Below are 20,316 nucleotides of genomic sequence, written 5' to 3'. Positions count from 1 at the left end.
CCTTGGAAATTTCTAGATCATCTTTTTCTATATACTTATTTAAATAAACGAGAGAAAAATGTGGAACAAGAAAAATAATTTAAAATTCTTTAAACAGTTGAGACAAATCTTTCGCCAAAGCTAAGAGTACTCTATGATCATCTAACGACAGCCGTGGCATCTTACCATGACACGGCTGCGTGGCCATGGCACTTTCGTGAAATTCATTTTTAACGGGTACATACCATTACCCGACATAACCAAATACTTTAGTGATCTAATACGGTGATAGACAATTTCTTAAACAAGAATCAGTAAACCCAAAGCAGCGGCAGCCTGCATTGTTTGCATGCTCCTCGTGCGACAGATATATTAAAAATGCAGTCTTTAATTTTAAAAAATACCAGTTTTGATCCTTGTAATATAATATATATGGCTTTACATTTGCTTTCCTGCCGGTATAGGTCATGTGAAATGAAACTTTTTGTAGTAACGAGGTCAAAGATCAGAATTCAGAAAATTGGTCCGTGGAGAGTCCACTTTTTTTTTTTTTTTTTGGTGGAAAACCTCGGCAGTACGAGGGGAATAGAATTAAGAATCTGTAGAAATTTCAATATAACATTTCAGCATACTTAGAGGAAAATCAATATGACAACAACTAATTTAGATCACAAATATAATTACTCATGTATTTGGTTATATGATTTTTCTAATGAAGTTGTACTTTGGCTTAATTTTGATATGTATGATTTAAGAATCTGTAGAAATTCTTCTATGTTAAAAAAGAAAGAATTGATATGCAAATAAGAATATTTATCAAGTCCAAGAATTACAACTAAAAGAAGGTGTTATTTCTCTGTATTTTCCAAATTTGACTTTTTCTGGACGAATGACGTTGAAAGTAAAACCACGAAATAAAAAACATGCACCTAACCCAAGTAAAAGTAAAACTTCTCCTTGATCAACTAACAAATCAAAATTGATCAAGAAATTAGGGTCTCTTGTTATCATCACTAAACTCCTCTTGCATGGCCTGCTCAAGCCAAATCCAAGACTCTTCCATCAACTCAGGACTCAGTCTGAACATCAAAACGCAAAACTCCATCTGGTTCAGAGCACCATCACCGTCCATGTCACCTTCCCTCACCATGCTCACAAGCTCATCTTCTCTAAAGTTCTGCAGACCAAGCAGGGCAGAGTTCCTCCTCAAGCTCTCCAGCGTAATGACCCCTTTGTCCTTGTCCATCAGCAGCTGAAACCCGTTGCACAGCTCTCTTATCAGCCCCTTGCCGCCGAGCTTATCCGCCATCACCGGCAGCAAGTCTTCAAAATCGTCAGCAGCCCTCTTTCCAACTCCTGCCATTGGTGATGATTGATAATCTTGTGGGATTAAAAATGAGATAAGCTCTTTCTCTGATGTATTGGGTTTTGGAGAGAGAAATGAGATGTGGGGTTTTGGTTGTGTGAGGAAAACATGGAAGGGGAGTGGAGGGATTTATATTATAAAAGACAAGGGAAGGAGGGTGGAAATTGGAAAGGGGTTCTTGGAAAGAGGAGAGTTGTGGTCTCCCTACGGATGACAGCAATGGAACAGTGGATAAATTGCTGGTCCGCTTTGATTCTATGCAACCGCAAGGGCCAGCAGTTGCCTCATCTATTTCTCAGAAACTTGTCAAGGGTAATTCTGTCATTGTACAAAGTTGGTGCCATTCTTTCTCGAAAATTTTTATTCAACCAATTATCTTATCATCACACCCAACGTAAATATTTTCACCATTGAATTCTCCATTTGGATCCTATATTGATTTGAAAAGTAAAAGTAAATTAAAAGTACATGAATCCATATATCTGCCCCCCACCTTGATGCCCACCACTATCCGACGTCCCCTTCATTGACGTCGGTGAATCTCTTGTCGTCGGAGTCTCTTAACCACACCTCCTTCTCTTCCATATTTTCTCCCTCCTCTATTTCTCACTCTCTTCAACCATAACGCCGACATCGGAGGCCTATAAAGTTTCCGAGTGGTTCAAAGTCAGTGATGTGGAGAACCACGACTGCCTCTACAATGGAGAAGGGAAAGTGGAGTCGTCGACGAGGAAGGTGTTGAGATGAAGAGGGATCATTTTTGTTGTATGTACATTTTAAAGTCAAAACTAGTGAAAACCGAATGGGGTGGCATGGAACGCAGTTGTGATGCTAAAAGAATTGGATTTGAAGTTTCCATGGAGAATCACCCGTGAATCTTCCATTGGTTTGAGGTGGAAGAGAACTACTCGTGTGGAAAGAGATTTTGGTTTTGTTTCTTCATTTTTCAGTTTTAATCAAATGGTGAATTAGAAATTAAAAAAAATAATAATAAATTTTTTTGTGTTCGGGTAGAAACAGGTTGTTGGGTTCCAGTAGAAAATTAGAAATTCCCTTCTCTCACTTCTCTCCCACCTATTAGGGGGCATTGTTTCAGTTTTTATACTTTTGAAGAAACTTTTGGGGCATTTTGTGCTTTCTAAAAAAAAAAAATTAAGAATTTATGATTATTAAGGAATAAGAGGGTTCAAACCTATTACAATAACGTAGAGAAGGGGAATTTGGAACTGAGGATGTGTTGGTGGAAATTTAACATCTTATCTACTAGGATATTTGTATTTGGAATTTACTTACATCGACTCCATATAGGTGTATTTCTTTATGCAGTCAAACGTGATTAGTATATTTTAACCTTACAAATTTCATAATCTATTCGTTTTCTTAATAATCTAAAGATAAATCATCTGTACAAAAAATAATCAAATAAAATATTAATTATTTGATCATTCGTACGTATAAACAAATAGATGTTTCATCACAAAAATATTACATTGTTTGATGCATAAGTGCGCGCACATACACACACACACATATATACATATATATATATATATATATATAGATAAATGACTAAATGATGATCAATTTGATTGAAATTTTACAGAAATGATGTGTAAATAATAATTAAGATAATAAATTGTACTAACCATGAAATGGGGGTGGTTAAAATATGTTAATCCCATTTGCAACGGACAATGAGGGGCACATGCGATGGACATCATCAGTAGTTTCCCTTGGAATTTACCTCCAATTTTGACTTTCACCACTTGTTGGATGACTTAGACTTCAGATTATGAGCCCTTTGATTTTCACCACATTGGATGGAAGTTGGTTTACATAACTTAACTAGTTTTGAACATGTTCACATGCAATGAACATGAAAAGTTGGTCAAGGGCTGAAAAATTAAAAAAAAACCAACCTCTTTTCTGGTTGGGCTTAAGGTCGGTCGTTCTCTTTCCCGGAAAATATACGTGCCAAAAAGTGTTACTTATAGATATGAAACATATTCCATTCAAATAGGCTTTAATTTGTTCCACATATAAGAAATGGTCGCACGTTGGTGTTAAGAATCTCATCCCACTTTGCTTAGTTTAGAAGGTTTTTCTACACCTGCAACTTATTATCAGCAAGAGTATAAAATATTGAAAGGTAGTATGTGGAAAATAGAGAATAACTTTAGGGTGCGTTTGTTGAACCGGACTAATTCGGACTAGATTAATTTTAGGGACTAAGCTGAGCTAGCTTAGATTAAACTAATCTGGACTAACTTAGTAAAGCGTTTGGTGTAGTATTGAATTAAGAACTAAAATAATAAAAATAATAATATTTAATTCTATCTTTTACATTTTATTTCTTTTTCTTTTCTTCTTTTACCTTTCTAGAACACCCTCTCTCTCTTGCATGCTCTTCATTTTTTACTTCTTCCTGTCCAACTGCCTCTCTGACTCTCTTTTTACTTTCTCCCTCATCACCAAATTCCATTCTTTTTCACCACTTTCTCCCTCATCATCAAATTCCATTTTTTTCATTCATTCTAAAAAAAGGCTTCTGATTTGTCATATAGGTTTTTTTTTTCTAGATTTTTCACAAGCTTCTGGATTTCATTTGGGTTTTGGCAGATTGGTATTTTTTGTTTCTGGGTTTTGGCTGGCATTGTGGAGTTTGCCGACGATGTCCCAACGGATGAAGGTGATGGTCGAGAGCGATATTGGGAGTTGGGGAAGCCGAGGATCTGAGTGTAGGAGAAGCACTGCCTTTCGATAGCGTGCTCGGCGATAAACTCGAGATGTGCACGAGAAAAGCATATATGAGGTCTCATGATTCTAGGTTCTAGGCAAGGAGTGAGGGAGAGAGTAGGAGAGAGTGAAACAGAGAGTAGAGAGAGGCAGTTCTTAGCTAGTCCCATGGTTTTCGGGGACTCCCGCTAAGAACCTTTAGTGATGCCTTTAGTCTAGGCAAGTTCGGGCTAATCTCATTAACACTAGTCTCGCATGATATCAAACACAGGACTAGACTAATAGTTAGTCCAGTCTAGTCCAATGACATTTAATGAGGGCAAACAAACACCTTCTTACATTATTGTGAATATAATATGTTTCGTATTAATAATACAAATATTATATGAATAATTCGATGTCAGGATAACGTTAAGTTTACCCATTGACGTCCTCGTGAAAATGAGATTGTAATTACCTCCTTTCCATATTTATCTACTAGAGAATTCATGTATAGCTTCCCACTTTTTGCGTAAAGAAGGAAAAGGTCGATGATTCTTGAGAATATTTTTGCACATTACCCTCAAGTGATGCTTACTACTTTATTTGTCACTGTTAATAATAAGTAGAGCGATGAACATTCTCACAATTTGAGAACGGTAAGCAAAAATGCACTTTGATTCTAGCACTTACACGAACTATTACTTTAGCAAGTATAAAATTGTATCTCCATCATACCTCATAATATTATATTCAACAGTTCTTGTGTATAATTTGTACACATGTTGCCGTTTATGCGAGAAACAATAATTGAAAGAAAGAAAAAAAACAAATAATACTGAGTAGCCCATTGCTCTTTGGGGTATATATATGTGTCTTAGACATGGGTATGACTTTCCTCATCCACCACATACTCACTTTTTTGGCCTGCCACAGTTGTTACCTATTCTTCCTCTTCTGTTTCCTTACAATCCACGTTCAGACCGTGGGAGGCCTACTCACCTCGTTATTCACTGCTCTTACAAAGCTTCTAGCAGTCCAAATATCAAAACTTCAATTTTATTAATCTTTCACTACTAAAGTTTTTAGGTAAGCAGTTGAGCCTAATTGAATTGACATAAGAGCTTAGAGAAGATGGCTCAAAACTACACCAAGTTATGTGACTCATTAGTTGCGTAACGTCTATGTGAGCTTTAGAGAAGAGAGAAGAACAGTACTAAGAGCTCGTGTACTTATTAGTAATGGGAATGAAAAGAAAACGAATAGGTGTTAATCCAATTCCCTTTCCTTACTTTTTCTTATTTTGAAATTATCAGATTCCCATTTCCTGAGGACTTGTTGAGGTGAAACCTAGAGACAACTAAAATACTTAGCGAGAACCTTCAAGTTCCATAGAGCGTCCCAAGAATAGTCCTTGTTGGTCTAATCTCCTGGTGTACTATGTGTAGAGGACAATGCGAGTAGACATTGATCCAAAGACTTCACAACAGGTATAAGTTCTTTACCTACTTGTGGACACATAGTTTGATATATAAGGTAGTACTCCTTGAGTTACTTGGTTCACTTAATTAGCTGCCATTATGTGTCACAGCAAATCATGTACGAAAAAACACAATTCCAATCAGTTTTAGCTCATGATTTTATAAAGAGGTGTTTGTTGATTTGTCTCTTGAACTTGTATGCAGTTGTCAATTCCCCCCCCCCCCCCCCGAACTTTAATTTTAGTCGATTACCTCCTTGAACTTTTTTAATTAGCCAATTTTCCCCTTGAACTTGAATTTTAGCCGATTACCCCTTTGAACTTTTATAAATAGCCAATTTCCCCTGGGGTTAGATTTTAAAAAACTTTCATTCAGTTTTTCATCCTTTTTGCCGTCATACAGTTGTCATGTGTTGTTTCCGTGATCAAGATGGATGGAAAATTGGCTATTTACAAAAGTTCAAGAGGTAATCGGCTAAAATTATAGTTCAAGGGGGAAATTGCTTAATTATAAAAGTTCAAGGGGGAATTGGCAGCTCCATACAAGTTCAGGGAGTAAATCGACAAATATGCCTTTTATATATATAAAAAAAATGTTGTTCTTCCTCTAGCTCTTTCCATGCTTCTGTCAGTCTAAATGTCATACCTAATTGAACCTTCGCAGGTATTCATTTGATTCACGCTCACTTGCCGAAATAATAAAAATTATATGAAGACCAAAGAGGAAGTCCTCCCATAGTATACATTTACACATTCCCAAATTCTAATTTCGAAACTTTTATCAACCTTCTGGCAAACTAATGGTGACTATATTGGATAAACTTGTAGAAGTTTAAGAAGAAGAATTAGCAACACTGGAATTCCTGTGTTGCAAAAGCAGGTGCTTTGTAGGGTGGAAGAGATGCAGCATGCGAATTATAGAAGACATTGTTGGTCCATCTCTGGAGCTTGTTGAACACACAAAACCCTACATGGATACACTAAAGCTTCACCAGGCCACCATGTTTCCCTTACGGATTCGTTAATCACCTCCATTCCATGAGAGAATATGAGATCAATCTACTAACGAGGACATAATTGTGACTGTGCTAACCTCATTTCATCCGATCTTGAACTCCCTTTTCCGTAAATAGAGTAGTTTAGAATACCGCATTTCCCAAACAAAACAAAACCCCTCCCTATTGACTAACTAGCTAACAGTTTCTTCTAACATATTAATTGATCTACAATGTGTTCATATAATGCTCTAAAATATGTAATGATTTAAGAATTGACAGACAAAAAGAAGCCCAGGCAAATAGAGTATGAGGAATAAATAAGTGTTTTACTTTTGAAAACGCACCTCAAACAGGCCAACATATGTCGCGAAGCACGATCATTTTCTGAAATAATAATAGTTGTACGTGAAGCACGATTGAAGCCTTGAAGTTACGACACATTCACATAAGAATTGTGAAGTTCAAAGAAGGATGTTCTCTAATAAGTACAAATCTCAAAATTCAAACTCATCTAACGGTGATAAATAAGGTGGTGAGCATTGAGCAATTCCCAGGTTCATGCTGCCCACGATGTCAGACGTGCTTGTTGACTTGTTCTTTTGTACAGACTAAGCTTCACGTTAGGCAATAATGTGTCAGAGGGATGTTCGAAGCTCTGCCACAAAATGTCCACTCCAAATATTAAGGTGAAGGATTCCACTTTCCATTGGTGCAGCAGTTGTGGCAATCATTGCAGAAGCTGATACTGATGCATTAGACGACCAGATAACTAGTTTTATAGTCATCCTATCCAACACCACAAGATTTCCATCACCGCTAAGCTTTAAAACACCCGGAGAATCAAGTGGGAACTCTCTGTTGCCAACCCATACTTTCGAGTTCTTTGGGATTGTGTTATACCATATAACAAGGTGGAAATTTCTCTTAATTTCCAAAATCTAGGGAAAGTACGTACCCAGCATCATGTGTTCTAAACTTGTAAAAATATTTTAGTCCAAAATGTCAGTAATGACAGCAATTTAATTGACAATCTGAGTCCACCAATCATTTGAAGTAATGGAAAATTTTTTGTTATGCCAGAAATATGAGTGATACAATGAAAAATATACCTATTATCACCTCCTGCTGTCAGTAGTGACATCAATTTAATAAAGACAATCCGAGTCCGCCAGCCTCATAAGTTCAAAGTGAGTTTGATCACCTTCCACGGTGGCACAAAAAACATCAAATATACCTATTATTACAGGCTCGTGTTTACATATACGGAAAGGAAAGAGAATGGCTGGAATGAGACTTATTCCAATTCCGAATTACTCAAAATTTGTTTATCAACCAAAGTAGAATGAACAGTAGTACGGGTCCCACATAAAATTAGGAGACCAATTTTTGATATTGAAGAAATTGAATTCCGGAGGGAGAAGGTCGGGTTGGACAAGGGTGAATCGATATCAAATTTTTCATACCCAAATTACCTACATATATTTTCTGGAAACACCAAAATTCTCATAAGCTAGTTGGACCGGAAATTGATTTTGGAGGTGGTTTTATGTGATTTTACAGTAAGAAGAATTTGAGAGATTGAAAGAAAGAAACCGACTTGAATTCTTACGTCTATTCTCACAAACGCCATCAAAAGTTGACGTATGATTTTTACCATGGTCATCGAAGGACTTAGAGCGGGTCAAAGTCAAAGATGTTAGGGTTTTACTAAGATTGCATTCACACACATAACCCAAGGGATTTGAGTAGTTCACCTACATCCACTGGCCATGTGGCAATAGTGAGTCCTAGTGAGGAAAAATATGTGCAAACGGTTGAAATATCCAACATCATCGGTACCTGTGAGAAAATAGAGTTTAAATATTCTAATCACATTTCAACTAATATCGAGACATTTTGTGATCAAACCTCACAATTGACGAATTGTGCAAATGATAACCAAGTTAGGGACAATATTGATGTTGTTGGAAGAAGGCATTTTTGGCCCATCTTTCTGATAATTTCACAAACGTTATAGGCACAATCTTCCTTTCAAGATTTTTCTTGACAAAGTGTCGATCAACGGTATAGACACAATCTTTCCTTTCAAGATTTCTTTGACAAAGTGTTGATCAACCTTCACATTGTTTGATCATGTTGTATCGGATTCTCAGCTATCTACCTTGAAGATTTATTGTCACAATATAACTCCATGGTTTCATTTCGTTCAAAACGAAGACACCTCAAAAGTTTACGTAACTAAAGATGTTTACATATTTCGTGTGCCATATCTCTCTACTTAGCTTCCGCAGATGACCTTGACACCACTTTCTGCTTCTTACTACACCACGTAACCAAATTATGTCCAACAAACGTAAAAATTAAAATACCCAAATATAGACCGTCAGTCAATAACATTGTCATCCCCCTCAACCTTTAAATGCCCATGTTTTCCATAAAGTATTTCTTATTGGGTGCAAACTTCAAATAAGGGCAAAGCCATGAATGGACCATAATGGTCCTGGCCTACCTAACATTTTTTTTCCATTGGAAAAGAAATTAGAGTTATCCTTCTGTTTTCCATAGATTTTTCATGGGATTAGGACCCCAACCAAAGGGAGAGAGAGGAAGTAGGTGAGAGAGAGCTGGTTCTCCTGAGTTTAAACATTTTCACATGGTGCTGGTTCTCCTAGAGTTTAAACATTTTCACTCCATTTCATCAGTACATTACGGTCAGTTGTAGCATTGTTGCAGAGCAGGGGTTGTTGGTGGTGTTGTAGCATTTTCTTTAGATATGCAATAAGCCCCTCCTAACCCGAAATTCTGGTTCTGCCATTGACTTCAGATATGCCAAAATTTGCATTACCACAGGCATGTGATCTTCACTCGATGAGTGCATAAACTAACTTACAACACTTGCAGTGTATGCAATATCTAGACGAACATGAGATGTATAAATTTATCTCTCCACAAGGACTGCACACAAGACCTACTTGCAACAAAATACTTGCCTAAGCGCCGCAACTGGAATGATGACAACTAGCAGATGAGCAAGACTGCCAAGACTGCAAACAGCAAACAGCTGCAACAGAACTGTGCCCACGGTAGAAACTACAGCATATGGAAAACAGTAAAGCATGCAGCAGCAGTAAAGCACGGACAGCAACCAAACAATTTTACTGACTGCAACCGGTCAACTTGCCACTGACAGCAAGAATTCACGAAAAAAAAATCCAAAAAATTTAAAGTAAGAATTAACGCTGCAATAGGCAAAAAACACACAATCCAAGATGCAATCCAGGTAGCAGCAAAATATCCACACGGCATAGCCACAAGCCAATACACCGGACAACCAAGATTGCTGTAGTTGTTAGATACTAATTACATAACAGCTGTAGTAAAGCAACTGAACACGGTACACAAGCAGCACGGCGCAAAAAATGATACTGCTACTAACACGCACCAATTATATACGGAACGAAACCAAGTCTTGATGCCAATACGTCAAATACTTTGTTACTTTATTCTCTTGGATTTACAATATATATAGATACATGACGTATTTTACAAGGAAAGTAATTACAAAAGATAAGGATATTAAATCCTAAAAATTACAAATCATAATTCAACCTAAAATAGAACTGCAGAAATATTTACAATTATGACTCAAATCAACGTAAACATGTAAGGGCTAGACCTATAGTCATTTGGTCATTTGAATTGAGATTCTCTGTTGATCTCTGTGTTCAGAGTCAACAGACTTAGAAACCGAACCACTCAATTTAAATCATGCAACCTTCATTAGCTCATCTCACTGATCCACTTGGGCCACTTCACACAAAATCAAGCTTTTGAACGGCCCAGATCTCTTTAGCAACAACTCTTCAAAGCTGAAAACAACAAATTTCTCACAGAAATAGCAGAGAAGTAAGCAGTATTAGCGATCGCATATATACACGAAAGAAAACTTGTGTTGTACTATGTGCCAACAACCTTGTTGGTATATGCTACAATTTGATTCATCCCAAAAATCTTCCATCTTCGTTTAAAATGGTATTGTAGAGAACGCTGTCGGAATAGGCATGTCTAGGAATCTAGAAGAAACAAAAATCAAGTACAGGTTCCATGATTGAATCTTCTTAAAATTGTTGGGAAAATTACAAGAAAATTGTAATATTCTTCTAAAAAGCACGTAGACAATTATAAATTATTTAATATTAAAAATGAACCAACAAGTACTAATTTCCACATGGTGAAACAATACATTGATTAGGAAAGTAACTAACAGTACACCAAAGTTCTAGCATTGACCAAAAGAAAAATATTACACTTAACAAGCAAGGAGACATTCTTACACAGTTTTTAGTTCAGAGAAAAGGAAACAGTAAATATCGAACCTCTATCGAGCTTCTGGCAAACTAATGGTGACTACATTATTGGAAAAACTTTTAGGTGCTTGAGAAGAAGAACCAACAGCGCTGTAATTCCTGTTTGCTGAAAAAACAGGTTTATTTGTTACACCCGCCCCTGCTTATAAGGATAATTCTGTAATTTTCCCTAAAAATTTATAGAATTATCACTTTAGTCCTCATTTTGTCACACAACCAAGATCTGAAAATTTAAATTATTACTCTACCCTAGACTGCCACGTGGCAGCACCTTAACCCACTTCCCTTTTTCTCTTTTGTCCCCCCCCCCCCACCTGCCGTGTCCCTCATCTCTCCTTTCTTCTTTTTCTTTTTCTTTTCTTTTCTTTTCTTTTCTTTTCTTTTGGTTTGTCTGCACCTTCTTTTTCCTTTCTTTCGAAAACTCCTCCCTTTCTCTCTTCTTCTTCCCCGTGAAAGACACACACACATACTTACACCCACAGCTACACCTACGCGAGGAAATCATCACCATCGTCGTCGTTCAACTGCATCCCTCTCTCTCTTTCTCTCTCCCTTGCTCACGGCGCCAAGAGGGTACGAACACCTCCGGCGAGTTTTAGCTTGTTTTCCGGTTGGGTAAGCTTGGTTTTCCCCTTTTTAGTCTTGTTAGATGTTGGTTAAATGTGGTTATTGAGTTTGGGTTCTTGATTTCCAAGGTTTTGGAGTGTTTTTGGCACGGGTGAAGGCACCCAAATTTCCGGCGAGTTGGGTGGGTTCCGAGGACTTTTCCGGCCACCACAAGCCGTTACACGGCGAACCCAAGGTATAAAACTACTCCTCTCCTCTAGTGCTTCATTTTGGTACCTAGATCGAGGTCTAGTTCGAGTGTTTGGCGTTGGCCGGAGCTATGGAAGCTCCGGTGGTCTTCTCCGGCGCACCCAGGCCTTCGGGCCGTTCTCCACACACACACCCACGGGCCTTAGGCCCGTTTGGTCTCTGGCCCAAAACCCCAAGCCTTTCCTTTTTTATTTTTATTTTGTTTCATTTTAAAAACCCAAAAGGCCTTAGGGCCTTGGTTGCAGCCCAAAACCCATTCCCCTTTGTATTAAGGCCTTCGGGCCTGTTAGCCAAAACCCAAACCATTTTCTGTTTTTAACCAACCCAACCCAACCCACCTAAAAACCTAAACCCATTTACCCAAAGCCCAAAACCCTAATCCAAAACCCAGTGATCCGTGACCCGTACCCGTTGACCCGTGAACCCGTTTGACCCGTTGACTCTGACATGTTGACTTTGACCCGTTGACTTTTTATGTTTTCGTACGGGGACCCTCCTAGGCTAATTTCGACGTTCTAAACCCGTTTCCAATGTCCGTTTTCTCAAATTCAATCGTTTGAGTAGAATTTGACTGAAAGTACTCAATTATGTGTTTAGGTGCGATTCTTAGCGATGATTCCGTTATTCCTATTTGGTACAGCTTGCACCCTCGGTGTACGGTGAGTGGACCCCTTCTGAAAATGCATGTTTTAATGGTAGAATTGCATACACAGAAAAGCATGACTTTATGATTATGTCTTATGAAACGTTTTGAGATAACATGCTTACTAAGGCTAGTTTGAAGTATTACTATTTTTCCTATAACCCATGTTCTTATATGATATCTGATGGATGACGATATAATATTTAGAACATGTTTAGAACACTTCTTTATAGTATAGATGATGGATGACTTTATACTATGAAGTTGATTTTCAATATATGTATGTTCACTGGTTTTGTACTTACCTAGTGGTCATTTCCGCTACGGGACGAAGGGATAGATCCGGTCCGTCCCGGGCGACGGTTTGGTGTTGGCATAGGGCCTGAAGTGTGTTTTCCTTTGACTGCCTGCTCAGAGACGGGGAGCCGGCAAGGGGCCTGAAGTGCATTTTCCTCTGACTGTGTGCTCAGAGACGGGGAGCCGGCATGGGGCCTGAAGTGTTATATCGGACATTCACTAGTGTTTATTACTTATGCGATTTATGATTTGAGACATTGCACGACATGTTAGATTTCGGAAAACCTATGTTTCTCACTATACTTGTGTTTTCATAAAACCTGGGGGTTAGTATGTTGATAACTGTTTTACTATTACTGTATATATAAACTTGGTCCACTCACCTTTGTTTTGCGCCCCCTTCAGGACCTAGGAACGAGGATTACGACTTGAGCTACGAGGCGTTCCCCTACCAGTGATTTGTGTCATTTTCGCTCCGCTTCATCACTTATTGTAATAGCACTTCTTTATTCTTAGTTCTGCTTGTACTCTGTATTAGAATTATGCTCTGGACGTTCTGTGTGTTTACCTAATTTCAATATTTAGAAGTAGAACTTTTATTTGGGTTTTTAGCCTTTATTGCTTACTTTAATTTATTTTCTTAGTTTTTGTTTAATTAAATGGCTTGCGTCACCCTTCGGGTGTCGGCCAGCACGTGACCATCTCGATGTCCCTAGGACCTCGGGGTCGGGGCGTGTCATTATTGATATGTGGAAGTGATGTAGCTTCATTGGCCAACATAAGAACTACAGAAGACATTGTTGGTCGATCAGTTGGAGCATCTTGGACACACAAAAACCCTACATAGATACATCTCAGAGCTTCATTGGGCCGGCATGTTTCCCTTATTGATTCATCAATCACCTCCATTATTCTACCTTCATTCCATAATTCCCATGCCTGTAGGTTTAGCATATAAACAAACCCATCAATCTTGCAAGGCTTAAAATATAAGGAATATGAAGTAGGGGTTCTATTACTTACCCATCCAGCAAGAGAAAATGGATCTTCAAAACAATAAAAAGCAGAATTCTTCCTTCCACTTACAATCTCTAAGAGCAACACTCCGAAGCTAAACACATCCAATTTCTCTGAAAAATAGCCATACATTGCATATTCTGGTGACATGTAGCCGCTGCATGAATTAAAGGTAGATGAGTCAACAACAGCAAGGGATTGCATAAGGTCTACGCAAAGGAAAGCATGCAACTTACTATGTGCCAACAACCCTATTTGTATTTGCTTCCATTTGATCGATCCCAAAAATCCTTGCCATTCCAAAGTCTGAGATTTTGGGGTTCAATGTTCCATCCAATAGAACATTACTTGCTTTGAGATCCCGGTGGATGATTTTCAATCTGGAGTACTTGTGGAGATAAAGTACTCCTTGAGCAACGCCTTCTATAATTCGAAAGCGTTTACCCCAATCCAGTTTTTCCTTTTGAGATGGATCTGATTGCCAAAAACCATGAGGGAAAATGGTTTTAGTGAAAATTCTTTAAAAGTTGGAAAAAGATCTTGCAGAAGGGTAATGAAATGTGATTTCCAAACAATATGAAAGAATTAATGTTAGAAGTGATGAGCATATACCAAACAAAAATTTGTCCAAACTTCGATTGGGCATGAACTCGTAGATCGATATCATTTCTTCATCTTCAATACAGCAACCCAAGAGCCAAACGAGATTGGTATGTTGCAGCTTGGCTATAAGCTTCAACTCATTCATGAACTCCTGATGTCCTTGCCCTGACTTTCTTGACAGCCTTTTTATTGCTACTTCATTTTCAGTCAAAATCCCCTGCAGAGGATGAAAAGTACCGCAATAAGAGAACCAATAGACTCGTTATGAAACCTAATTCAAACATTGTTAAACTTAATTCTAACCTTATTAAGGAATATGAAGAACAAATAGTGTACTAGCATTTAGTGCACATATTGGAAGGGTCACCTTATAAACAGGGCCAAATCCTCCCTCTCCGAGTTTATTAGATTCAGAGAAGTTGTTTGTAGCAGCTAATATACTCCTTAAACTGAAGAGTGGTAGTTCTGTTTCATTCCTTCCACCTTCAGCGCTAACATTTCTTACAACCTCACTCATCCTTCCTCCGATGCTCCCTGTTTGAGACTTATTGTTAGAGCACCGTTTCTTTGGATAGAATCGGGTTTGCTATTTGGTGACTGCACATGTACGAGAGAGAGAAAGAGAGAGAGAGAGAGAGAGAGAGAGAGAGATGTTGTGTGTGTGCGCTATCTATACCCCCATTTCTCAAAGTTTTCTTCCACAAGAAATAGCCAAAAATTATTGTCAGCGATCCTGCTATTGCCGAGACTATGGCTATTGCAAGCTGCTGAATATGACCCTTACCACCTGCAACGAAGAGAAATGGATCTCTTTAACAAATAAAATGATGGCCCCAAGTAATTTCCATTCCAGGCAAAATACATACTCACGGAAAATAGAAAAAGAAACCAAACAAACATACCTTGATCAGAGCAGTGAACACGAATATACATGGTTTGCCCAAAATGATGATTCTTGACAAGATCCGTCAAGTTACCAAACCATGTCAAGCATCCTAGACCACCTTTTTCTGTCACCTTTGAATAGGCATAAGCTGGGCAAGAGCAGTTCTGAAGGCATTCAGATTTACATTCACTCATATTCCCATTTACAAAAATTATAGCATGATCCGGCAGTTTCATCTTCTCAAACATTGAAAACACTTCGCCTTTATCACATGCCAATGCCTTTTCCCGAACACAACCACCGGGCCAGTCCTCCATAGCCCATTGTTTTGTAAATTCGGTCCTGAAACCCTTCAAACTCTTGCATTGTGACGAGAATGGATCGCCGTTTTTATCACAGGCACCATATGGACCGCATCGAGCATAAAAGTCACATTTATTGGTAGGCTCTGCCCACTCTTCAATCCACGTCTTACTTTCATCAATCCAGCGCAGCAGATTAAGCTTGCCAGATGGACTCAAAACGGCCCTCAGTTTTATGGAGTTATCCGACGCACCAAAAGTAAAATAAATACCATCAGCATCGAAACTGTAAGCAATGTAAAAAAAGCCTCCACTTTGATTTCTAAAGTATGTGTTTACCTCCGTACTGAAGTAAACGGAACTTCTCCAATATGTAGCATTTCCCTTCCGGGTAATTAGCTGCCTGGGAACTTTTGGATCAATGCCTACGCTGAACATTCCAGGTTTTGGATCATCTACTGTTGCCCACGATGTCAGACGCACTTGTTGGCTAACCCTCTGGCCGGGCAACAATGTGTCGGAAGGATGATCAAAGCTCTGCCACAAAACTTCTCCTCCAAACAGCACTTGAAGGTTACCATTATTCATTAACATTGCTTTCGTGGCATTCGCTGCAGAACCAGGTAATACATTAGAAGACCAGATAACCTTCCCATACATTATGGAATCCAACACAACGAGATTTCCATCACCACGGAACATGAAAACACCCGGAGAATCAAGTGGGGATTCTCTGTTAGCAACCCATACTATTGGTGCCTTTGGCATTCTGCTGTACCAGACACCAAGGAAGTGTTTGGTAGAATTTTCAGGACTGAAGAAGCCTAATGTGAAGTTCCCTGCTGGAGAAATCATGGTCTGGTTTGGACCGACAGATTGCCCTGGTACTAAAGTTGGTTGGCTGGCACATGACGGCATAGTAAAGTATAAGAATGGTAATGTAACAAGACAAACTAAGAGCCACTCCATCTCCATCTCCAGTCAGGGACATAAAACAGAAGAAGCGGAATAAGAAGAAATTTGTTCAGAGAATGCCTCGGTCGCAAGCTATAATTTATACTAACCGAAATGGTTTAAATTTCACATCAAATCAGAAATGTGGATCATGCCTTGTACTCACTGAAATTATTAAATTTCACAGCAAATCAGAAATGTGGGTCATTTAGCCATTTAAGTCAAAGGTAATTGGAAAAGTATTTTCCATTGACTGAAAAATAATAAGTTTACAGAGTGTGTGTGTGTGTGTATGTGTATATATATATACACACACACACACACTCAGCTTGCTTAGTCTTAGTCTTAGTTGTATTGATTCATAGCTCATGACAACTGTAAGCATCTTACATGATGACTTAGTTTGAAATTGAATGGCTAGATTTAGTTTGAAATGATGCAAGGGAGAGAAGCTCCCTCCTTTCTCTCCAATGGCAACAAATACCACACCCTCATGTGTGTGTGAATGAATAAATGTGATGATGCAGTTATGTTAGACATTCCTCTGCAATATTTAAAGGGATAAGTAGTCATAGCTAACAGCTTGTACAGCTGTCATTTATAGATGTAACAGTTTTGTAACTAATCTCTGTATTAGAGACCTAATTATGTGTAATTAGGTACTAAGCTTTGTTAGAGAACTGTATATATATTGAGTTGTAATTCTTACACATTAAGTAATGAAATACGAAGAGTCAGTTTCTTATATGGTATCACCGCCTCTCTGCCTAACCGCTTCTCGATCCTCTTTCTCTTGCGATTTTTTTTTTTTTCGATCGATTTGTTCTTCGATCGTTGCTTCCTCGCTCTTTGATTTGTTCTTTGATCTTCGATCATGGCGTCTTCGACTTCTTCTCCTGTGCAACCTGAAGTTGTTGCTACTCCTCTTCCTGCGGCTTCTTTCCCCAATTTTACTGGGATGAACCCTAATTCTTCTTCTTCTTCAATTTCTTCTATAACTGTTCAGAATATCAGCTGTATGGTTCCTACGAAGCTCAAGCGTGACAATTATCTTGTCTGGAAAGCTCTATTCGCTCCAATTTTTCGTCGTTACAAACTCACCGGTATTATTGATGGCTCGGAGGTTTGCCCGCCGCCGTTTACTCTTGATGAATCTGGTTGCAGCACTGGCGTTCCAAATCCTGCCTTCGAAACGTGGTATGAGAAAGATCAGAATATCCTGATCTGGTTAAATTCTACTCTCTCTGAGGATATTGTTCCGTTCACTGTTGGTGTCACCTCATCTCGCGATCTCTGGTTAAATCTTGAGCATCGATTTGGTGGTGTGTCTGCAGCTCACATTCATCAGCTCCGCTCTCGCCTTCACTCTGTTCACAAAGGCGATCTTTCTATCTCCGATTATCTTCAGCGCATCAAAGGTCTTGCTGACTCCTTAATGGCTGTTGGAGCTCCGGTTTCTGATCATGATTTAATTGCTGTCACTCTCAATGGCTTACCTGATGAGTATGAGTCATTCATTGACTCTCTCATGCTCAGGATTTCTACCACAACTCTGGATGAACTTCATGGCTTGTTGCTTAACAAGGAAGTTTTCATGAATCGCAAGAAGAAAAATATGGTTTCCCCTGCTTCTGAGCCGTTTCAGGCGTTTGCTGCGCAGTCTCAACCTCCTCTCCTTCCTACACCATCCCAGTTCTATCCTTTTCCCCAAGCTTTTGCTGCTCACCAGTCATCTGTGCCATCCAGGTTTCACAACAACAATCGTGGTAATCGTGGAAATTTCTCTCAGCGCAATCATCGTGGTAATTTCTCTAAGAACTTCAACAATCGTCCTCAATTCAACAATTATGGTGGACATCGTGGTCAATACAGATCCAATTCTAGCAGTCGTACTGATTTTGGTGGCAACAACTCTGGAAATCGTCCCAATTCTGGTGGTCGCATTTCTTGCCAGATCTGTCATTCATTTGATCATGATGCTCTTGATTGCTATGACCGGATGAATCATTCTTTTGCCGGCAAAATCCCTCCTGCCAAGCTTGCTGCTATGTGTGCTCACACTACCTCTAAGCAATCTGCTCCCACTTGGTTGATGGACTCGGGTGCTACGTCTCATATTGTTAATGACATTTCTGCAATTAGGTCTCCACATCCTTATTCTGGCGACGACAAGGTGTATGTTGGTGATGGTCAAGGTATGGTTATCCATCATACTGGTAACTCTATTGTCACAACTCTACATGCTTCTTTCCGCTTGAATAATATTCTTCATGTTCCCATGATGAAATTCAACTTACTCTCTGCTTATCACTTCTTAAAAGATAACTACTGTTCTTTGACCCTTGATTCTGATGGTTCTGAAATCAAGGATCGCTCTTCGGGGAGGACGCTTTTTAGAGGGCCAGTTACAGATGGATTCTATCCCCTTCAAGGTCTCTCTCCGGCTTCTTCTTCACCTACTGCTCTTCTTACCACTAAAGTTTCGTTGAAGACATGGCATCACAGACTTGGTCATCCTTCCTCTGCTATGTTTCGGAAAGTTTTAAATAAGCAGTGTCTTCCCTCCATTGGTGACAAGTCTGTATCTTTTTTTTGCACAGATTGTGCCATAGGCAAAAACCATAAGCTGTCTTTTTCTCCTAGCACTAGTTCTACTTCAACTAGTTTAGAGTTACTCCATTGTGATGTTTAAGGTCCGTCTCCAGTCCTTTCTGTTACTGGTTACAGATTCTACTTGTTGATTATGGATGATTTTACTAAATACACATGGATGTTTCCTATGAAAGCTAAATCTGAGGTCTATTCTCTCTTTGTCATCTTCAAGGCCTATGTTGAGAACTAGATTGGTAATAAAATCAAAACTTGAGATCTGATTCAGGGGGTGAATTCACCAGTTCTGTGTTCAATTCATTTCTCTCCAGCAATGGCATCTCTCATCAATATAGCTGTCCTCACACTCCCGAACAAAATGGATGTGTTGAACGGAAGCATCGACACCTTACTGAGACTGCAAGAACTCTTTTGGTTTCTTCTCGGGTTCCACACAAATTTTGGGTTGAAGCATTTTCCACTGCTTTGTATCTTATTAATCGGCTGCCTATTTCTCGGTTGGATACATCTCCTTGGGAACTTCTCTTTCACAAACCTCCAGATTATTCCAAGTTAAAGATTTTTGGCTGCAGCTGCTATCCTTGGCTCAAACCCTATGCTTCCTCGAAACTGGAAGGCAAGAGCAAGCATTGTGTCTTTCTGGGTTACAGTCTTCAGCACAAAGGTTATCGCTGTTTAGATCTCCACTCTCAGCGCCTTTATATTTCTCGGCATGTCCTGTTCCATGAAGACCATTTTCCCTTTCATGATACCAGGCAGCTTTCTCCCTCATCCCTGCCATCCTCCACTGCCTCTGATTCATCTCTTTCCTTCACCCTTCCTTTTCCTAACATTCGCCATCCTTCTGTCTCTCCTTCTCCTCTTCAGCACCCTTCAGTCTCTTCTATCATCTCTTCATCTCAGCCAGTTGCTGCTGCACCCTCCCATATGTCCTCCTCTTCTTCTCCAATTAATCCGTCTTTTCCTCTGCCACCTCATTCTTCTTCTCCTCTTCAGCCTTCTATTCCCACTAACTCTCATCCTATGATCACACGGTCTAAAGCAGGCGTTTTCAAACCCAAAGCTCTTTCTGCCACTAAACATCCCCTCAACCTTGATTCCTTTGTGCCTACCACTTACCACCAGGCCTCTAAACATACTCATTGGGTTCAAGCCATGTCCGATGAATTTGCTGCTCTCCAAAATACAGGCACTTGGACCTTAGTTCCTTCCTCTCCTCACCACAATATTGTGGGCTGCAAATGGGTGTTCCGGATTAAAAGGAAACCTGATGGCACGATTGA

The 20,316-nt window shown here is 39.2% G+C and overlaps 2 protein-coding genes across 2 annotated transcripts; both read right to left on the bottom strand.

Moving 5' to 3' along the window:
• Window positions 1-805: 805 nt before the first annotated feature.
• Window positions 806-1,437, bottom strand: LOC137738750 (calcium-binding protein PBP1-like). Its single transcript, XM_068478226.1, has one exon. It carries the CDS (start codon window positions 1,340-1,342, stop codon window positions 971-973), a length of 372 nt encoding a protein of 123 aa, XP_068334327.1. The 5' UTR covers window positions 1,343-1,437; the 3' UTR covers window positions 806-970.
• A 9,479-nt stretch (window positions 1,438-10,916) lies between these two features.
• On the bottom strand, window positions 10,917-16,387 carry LOC137740407 (G-type lectin S-receptor-like serine/threonine-protein kinase RKS1). Its single transcript, XM_068480286.1, has 8 exons — window positions 15,184-16,387; window positions 14,958-15,068; window positions 14,649-14,815; window positions 14,291-14,498; window positions 13,915-14,152; window positions 13,685-13,835; window positions 13,411-13,600; window positions 10,917-11,032 (listed from the first exon to the last, which is right to left on the bottom strand). Exons 1-8 carry the CDS (start codon window positions 16,385-16,387, stop codon window positions 10,917-10,919), a joined length of 2,385 nt encoding a protein of 794 aa, XP_068336387.1.
• Between the last annotated feature and the right edge of the window lie 3,929 nt (window positions 16,388-20,316).

The sequence above is a fragment of the Pyrus communis genome, chromosome 7, assembly GCF_963583255.1.
Source record: "Pyrus communis chromosome 7, drPyrComm1.1, whole genome shotgun sequence".
Taxonomy (NCBI): domain Eukaryota; kingdom Viridiplantae; phylum Streptophyta; class Magnoliopsida; order Rosales; family Rosaceae; genus Pyrus; species Pyrus communis.
Note: the sequence above shows the minus strand (reverse complement) of the source record. Positions and strands in the feature narration are given on the sequence as shown.